This window comes from Cucumis melo, chromosome 1 (assembly GCF_025177605.1).
Source record: "Cucumis melo cultivar AY chromosome 1, USDA_Cmelo_AY_1.0, whole genome shotgun sequence".
NCBI classification, from domain to species: Eukaryota; Viridiplantae; Streptophyta; class Magnoliopsida; order Cucurbitales; family Cucurbitaceae; genus Cucumis; species Cucumis melo.
The window spans coordinates 7,970,119-7,977,749 of NC_066857.1; the positions used below are offsets into that span (position 1 = coordinate 7,970,119).

The 7,631-nt window shown below is 30.5% G+C and overlaps 1 protein-coding gene across 2 annotated transcripts; it reads left to right on the top strand.

The window, feature by feature from the left end:
* The first annotated feature begins 1,178 nt into the window (after positions 1-1,178).
* Positions 1,179-7,115, top strand: LOC127150969 (uncharacterized). 2 transcript variants are annotated; one of them, XR_007823648.1, is made up of 6 exons: positions 1,179-1,721; positions 1,984-2,025; positions 2,138-2,179; positions 2,299-2,414; positions 5,539-5,988; positions 6,889-7,115. XR_007823648.1 is itself a non-coding variant. In XM_051090051.1 (5 exons), exons 2-5 carry the CDS (start codon positions 1,993-1,995, stop codon positions 5,985-5,987), a joined length of 333 nt encoding a protein of 110 aa, XP_050946008.1. In that variant the 5' UTR covers positions 1,179-1,721; positions 1,984-1,992; the 3' UTR covers positions 5,988-6,344. The 2 variants fall into 2 exon arrangements, 1 of the variants encoding a protein (XP_050946008.1); XM_051090051.1 differs by lacking the exon at positions 6,889-7,115 and having other exon boundaries at positions 5,846-6,344.
* Positions 7,116-7,631: the final 516 nt, after the last annotated feature.

The following is a 7,631-nucleotide window of genomic DNA, read 5'->3' on the forward strand; positions in this document are numbered from 1 at the left end:
ATTTACTATGGCCGGTAAAGGAGAAGGTCCGGCGATGGAAATCGATCTTGGAACTACGTACTCTTGCGTCGGTGTGTGGCAGCATGATCGAGTTGAGATCATTTCCAACGATCAGGGCAACAGGACGACGCCGTCGTATGTTGCTTTCACTGACTCTGAGCGCTTGATCGGTGATGCAGCTAAGAATCAGGTTGCCATGAACCCGATTAACACCGTTTTTGGTAAGTTTTCTTTTTCTTTTTTTTCTCTCTTTTTTTTTTTTTTTTTTTTTTTTGCGATTTGAGTTTTGGTTCTTTGGAGTTCTTTGCGATTTAATTTCCAAGTGGAGGTGGACTTTTTTTGTTCTACAGCCTCATGATAAATGATGAGAATGAAAACAAGGAATCTCGAAGGTTTCAGTCTTATTTAAATTACAAGCTCAATTTTGGAATGGTCTCTCGTAATGTCAGCTACCATTAGGAAATAAAACTTGAAAACAAAAGATGAAGAAAATGGAACAATGAATGAACAACTTTATATTAACCAGAAAATGGATACACCAGAAAATACTTCAAAATAAATAAAAGCTAATTAAAAGGCAGCCTACGCAGCATTGTTTAACCTGGGATGCCACTTTCGAGATTATAATTCTCGAAAAATAAATTCAAAGAAAAGATGAACGAATAAAAACAAAAGACAAAGGAAAATAGGGAGTTGGGGAAAAGAAAGGGTGTAGTGGGGGCTCTACGCCTTTTGCTTCCCTTTTTTAATTCTATCAAGCTCAGTTTCAACATCATTTAGTTGCTGCTTCAACGTTGATATTTTCCTCTCCAATTCTTCTATTGAATCTCTGCTGGTTGTTAGTTCATATGGGCTCAAAAAAGGACCTGAAAAGTCCTTTAGAGCTTCAACCCCAATCACCTACAATACAATCCACAACAAGTTTACAAATGATAACAACTCTGATCTTTTTTATTTTTCTTTCCAGTTTCTGTTTCTGTTTTCAAAACGGCATTTAATATCACGATTCATGAGTAAGATTAATACAACAGAGATCTTAGGTAAAATGCCAACCTTTAGGTATAACCTAGAGCAGACAATGAGCCGTATACAATTCATAGTGTTCTTGTATATATATTTAGGTAAAATGCCAACCTTTAGGTATAACCATGTATACATTATTCATTTGCGAGTGGAATTTAGATTTCACCTTGTGCTATGTGAAAAGATGAGGAAGATGCATTCTTGAGTTATTAGTTTATGCTCATAAGATGTTTGATGAAATGTCTCGTAAAAGTCTCTTTTTCTTATACATTGAGTGAGCGTTTTGTTTGGTTTTTGAGTATTATTTTTGTGAATATAGGTTGTTCGAAAGATGCAAACTCCTAAGGAATGTTGGTTTTAACATAGGAAACATATTGTATCATTGTATTATTTATTTCTTTTGTTATTGAACTGAAAGGTTTTGGTTAATATTTATATTCTTCATCTAAGATGGATGAGAAAAAGGAGCGGAGGAGATTTGCTGACGGTGAAAAAGAGTCAAAGACGATGGAGCAAGCTTGGGTGGTAGGGCAAGGAGGGACCGGAAGAGGTTTGAGGATCGGGTGAAGGAAGAAGATAATGGTGGAAATGTTGATGAGAAGCATGCGAAAGTTATTGAATACAAGTCCAAAGGAGACGTGGGGGATGGAAAAGTTCAGTTTGGAGGCACCACCGATGAAAAAAGGTCACTGGGGAATGTAAGTTTCATTTTCCATATGTTGTGTTTTATTGTAATGAATTACACCAATATAATTTCTTCATACAGCATTGGCATCAGTTTGTAGAACCGATAATCGTTCACTATTTAGGAATATATATATATATATATATATATATAATATCCAAATAAAATACTTTATTGATATTTCATTAACATTTTCTTTATAAATTTGTGAGAGTTCTTTTATATATTGCTTATATATAATAGATGCAAATGATTTTGGGGTTACTTTGTTGTAGAACCAACGAATGCAAGAATCTATTTCAATATTGCACAAAAAGGTGAATAACTTAGTTTTAGAGTAATTAATGTTTTGGCTTCATTAATTATGCATACAGGACTATAATTTTTTATTTTCCATGGTGTAAAATTTGGTTCATAAAATGATTGTAGGAAAAGGCATTGCAAGAGGAGAACAGGCAGCTAGCAAATAAGGTATAAAATTAATTATGTCCTATATATTTTCAGTGCTGTATATAAATTAATTAAAGTAATTTAATATTGTTGAATAGCCTCTAAGAATGTAATATGTTCATATACTTTGAAAATTTTAGGTAAAGGAAAATGAGAAGGCTTTGGTTGAACGTGGACAGTGCGATTTTCCAAACTTGGTTCATAATAAACAGCCCATTTTTGGAATGACACCACCAATTCCTTCTTTATCTTTCGGGTATATTCCTCTTTCTCTCTTTCAACTGAGAAATCTTTTCTCCTCACGTTCATAAATACGTACTATAGCTTGTATTGATTCAGCTATATCATAATTTCATCGTTAGAAGAAAGAAGCTGTCATTAGTTATCTTGAAGGATAATTGAGATACTAAGGTGTACTAATGTAACGCCCCAAAAATTTAGATAATTTTGGAGTCAGTTATCTTAATTTTGTTTAATTAGATTTAATTTTTGGGCGTTATTTTGAATCCATTTAATGAGAATTATTTGATTCATGTGGGAATTAAAATTAATTAAATATTTCTTGGATGAATATTTAATTAATTAGAGGTTTTAACACGTGGTGTTTGTTGAGTTTTTATTAAATGGTAGGTTAAGAGGATTAAGTAAAGTTGTGGATTTTTAGTATTGTTGAAGTTGAATTTAATTAAATAATTATGGACGTTATTTAATTAAACCGTAGGGTGGAAAGTTTGTTAGAGATTTGATAATTATATGTATACGTGGAAATATATATATAATTATTATGTTAAAGGAAAAGATAATTATATTTGTTGAAATATAATTATTTAAGGAAAAGATAGTTGTATTTTAGAGAAAGGATATTTATTAAAGGAGAAAAAGTAAAATAATTATATTTTGGGAAAATATAATTATTTGTAAAAGGATAATTAATTACTTTGGAGAAGATAAATAATAATTAATTATTGTGGAAGATAATTAATTATTTTGGAGAAAGATAAATAATAATTAATTATTGTAGAAGATAATTAATTATTTTGGAGGAAGATAAATAATAATTAATTATTGTGGGAAATAATTAATTATTCTGTAGAAAGATAAATCTTCTTGATTATGGAGTGGAGTTGCTATGGTTGGGTTAAGATAATTCATGTGGAAAGTTATATATATATAATTATTATGTTAAAGGAAAAGATAATTATATTTGTTAAAATATAATTATTTAAGGAAAAGGTAATTGTATTTTGGAGAAAAGATATTTGGTAAGGGAGAAAAAGTAAAATAATTATATTTTGAGAAAATATAATTATTTGTAAAAGGATAATTATTTTGGAGAAAAATAAATAATAATTAATTATTGTGAAAGATAATTAATAATTATTTTGGAGAAAGATAAATAATAATTAATTATTGTGGAAGATAATTAATAATTATTTTTGGAGAAAGATAAATAATAATTAATTATTGTGGAAGATAATTAATTATTTTTGGAGAAGATAAATAATAATTAATTATTGTGGAAGATAATTAATTATTTTGGAAGAAAGGTAAATAATAATTAATTATTGTGGATGATAATTAATTATTCTGCAGAAAGATAAATATTGATTCTGGAGTAAAGTTGTTATGGTTGGGTTAAGATAATTCATGTTGGAAGTTATAAGTGATTTATTGGAAAAGATTTGATTGATTAAAAGAATTGAGGACTTAAGTTAATTTGAGATTTTGGAGGGAAAAGTTGGTTTTGGTGGAATTGGATTTAATTGAGTATATATATATGGAGATATATATATATATATATATATTTAATTAATAATTTGGAAAAGTGAAGTTAATTATATGTTGGAATATAATTATATTTGTTTGGAAAAGAAGATAATCCATAAGGAGAGAGATGGTTGATTTGATTGGACGAAAAAGATATATATTTATAAGAGAGTATAATGGTTTAAATAAATATATATTTATTGTAGATTTTGGTGAGAGAAAAATAATAATAATAAAGAAGTATTATTATTATTATTAATGGTTATAAATGCCTAAGATTAAGACATTTATTTAGGAAAGATAATGGAGAATAAAGATATATGTATATTTTTGGTATTATATATATATATATCCTAAAAGGAAAAGGAAAAGGAAAAGGAAATAATAATAATAATAATAATTATTGTTATTATTTGGGTCTATAAATAGCATTAGAATGCTTAAGATGGAAATAAAGGAAAAAGAAAAAGGTTCTTTATCTTCTTCTCTAAGATTGTCGCCACCTCAGTTGAAGTTAAGATTGGTCTCTTTGGAAGCTTGAGGATTTAAAGTGATGAATTTTTCATCAAGGATAAGAGGATTTTCCAACCTCCATCTGAGTAACCTTGGTAAGCCAATAAAATTAAATTAATATTTTATTAATTTAATTTTGGATCTATTTGGGTTTTCTATAAAAGGTTCAATTGGCTAAACTTTTTAAGATCTAAATCTTGGATTTTTCCCAATCGAGGTTGAATTGGTTTCAACCCCAATTTTTAGAAAGTTAATTAATTTGGGAGGATTTTTGGATGTTAACCAATTGCTAATTTCATTAATTAAGATACTAAGTGTTCCTTTTATGATTAGGATCAAGTTAATTGGAGAATTTTACTGTCAACTAGGGAGTACCTTTGTTTGGCTAAAATCTCCAGGTAAGAGATTCTCCTACTAGACCTTCGAACTGAATTTAAGAGACCGCATGTAATTATGATTATGCATTGATGGTAGCTAAAATGCATAACTTGATGCTACTGATAATGACTGTCATTGTATTGATGTTGATGATGATGACTGAGATTATTTTGTTGATGATTGATGATGGTGACTGATGTTATGTTAATGACTGATAGATTGATGTTGATGATTGTTAATGCATGATATATTAATCACATGATTAAGGACGTTAAGATTAATACTCATGCCATGTTATGATGTTATGTTATGCTACATGCTATGGATAGGGTGTTCTGTTAACTTTGTCTATTAGAGTCGTACCTGCATGGGTGTCCTTCGGGATCACCACCTATTTAGGACTGTGTGGTTCGACGGGACGCCAGTCTAGCATGGATATAGATATGATTCGAGTGATTCGACGGGGTCCTCGCATCCCGATTGTCTTAGTGTTACCCCCGGGTTCACTACAGACCAGCATGTCCTAGGTGCTCCCTCGGGACACCGAAGACCAGATTTTCGTTCCTACGGGAGCGCATGTTGCACGTGTTCGGGAACGTGCCAGAGATTGGGTACCATTTTCAGGACTCTAATGGAAAGTTAACAGACACCTAGCGGGACTAGTAGTAGGTCCCTTACTGAGTATATGTTTATACTCACTCTTTCTATGTTTAACATTTCAGGCGAAGGTAAAGGTAGAGGAAAGCTGGCGAGCGACAGAGAAGGATCCGTGACATGCCATATGGGGACTCAGTTTTGCTTCCGCGTTTATGTTTCAGTGTTTTAATATTTCGTTTTTAATGAAAATTTATTCTTCCCTCGTTTCAAAAAGTGTCTCTTGTCATTGTTCCTTTTAGTAACGACTTCAGCTTAGTATAAAGAGTTGGGTCGTTACAACTAAGTTGGTATGATGAATTGTTTCTTTTTTTATATACTGATTTACTTTTATTTATGTATTTTTTTTCCTTTTTTAAAAATTGAAAATGTTAGAAAAGAAGATGAATATTTTGTGGAGGAAGATGGGTGGACTCAGATTTTGTCCCAACTTCAAATTAGTTCAAAGGAACAACCCTGCTCTTCTCTTTTCTTCATTCTCTACCACTCGGGCTTCTTACAACACTCTCGTCTCTGAGGTACCATTTTTCTTTCACTTTCCTCCTTTTCATTTGTTTATTTTTTATGTGGGCTATGACATTACTGCAAGTTTGGTAGGTTGAAGTTGCGAGTTTAATTGAAAGGGATCTTTGTGGGTGAAGTTGCGAGTTTAATTGAAAGGGATCTCTGGATTCAAATTTGTACTTAGGCTTGACTTGTGAAATTTGGAACATCAGTCTATTTGTGGTTGATTATGCATACTAGGTCGTGTTTTTTCTTTTGAATTTTTTCTGTTTGTGTGTGCATCCATTTTGTGGAAAAATGCTTGTTTTCTTATTGAAAGGGAGCGTTAGTCTTATATTCCACAAAAAACCAACTTCCTTATATAATCTAACTAAATGGTACTCAATACTGGGTTGTGTTTTTTCTTTTGGATTTTTTCTACTACTATTGTTGGACGAGCTGTTATGGATGATGCTAAAATGGCAATGCAGACTAAGAGTACTAGTGGTAACTTTGTTATTGCTGATGTTGCAATTTCTTTAATTTTATGTTAACTTTGAACTTTGAAGTTACTAAACTTTGAGTTTAATTCATTTGCAATGTCTTTAATTTCTATAAGTTAATTTTGGACATTGGAGTCAGTAAAATTTGGGTTTAGTTCATCTGCAATGTCTTTAATCTCTATATGTTAATTTTAGACTTTGGAGTTAGTAAATTTTGGGTTTAATTAGTTTGAAATTTCTTTAATTTCTATGTTCATTTTGGACTTTTAGAGTTACATATATAGGATCACGTTATATTTCGAGTTCTTTTTTCTACCTAATCTCCTCATTTTGATGTGATTAATAAGTGAATTTAACTACTTATTAGATGCATATATTCTACCTCAATGTTTAAATACCTCACGTTTAGCTTTGTTTTGGTATTGTTTGTAGAATGATTGAAGTTAAGTAATTGTGTAGATAGCCAGACGATCATTGAAGGTTGAAGATTGAAGATTGAGAAGACGTTTAGAATTTTTCTTATTTACGTCTTGTATTACGATCTTTTTTCATATACTGTTGTAGAATGTATATATAAACACAATATTAAGTTTTCATTTTGTGTATACAAATGTAAAAGATAAATATTATAGTTTCTAAATTAATATTAATTTTATTGATTCGTTGGAGTGAGAAAAAATATTTATCTATATGGATTCAATGTTGGTTTATAAAGAATGGACAATAATACAAGAATTAAATAAATATAAATTTCTAAAAATGGACAACAAGTCTTTAATGTCGGTTTTAAACTGACATTATTGACCTCTTTAATGTCGGTTTTAAAACGATCATAGCCCAATCGACATTAAAGGGCTTCAATAAAACTATCAAAGATGTCGGTTTAAAACCGACATTAAAGCTCAACCGACATTAAAGGACTTCAATAACACTATCAAAGATGTTGGTTGAAAACTGACATTAAAGGCCTTTAATGTCGTTTTTAAACCGACATTAAAGCCCAACCGACATTAAAGGCCTTTAATAACGCTCGCAAAGATGTCGGTTGCCAAGTGACATTAAAGCCCTTTAATGTCGGTTTTAAACCGACATTAAAGGCCAAATTTCTTCTAGTGTCTGTAGACAACGCCAGTTCAAACAATACTATTGTTGGTTATTTGATGAGGAGGTTTAGT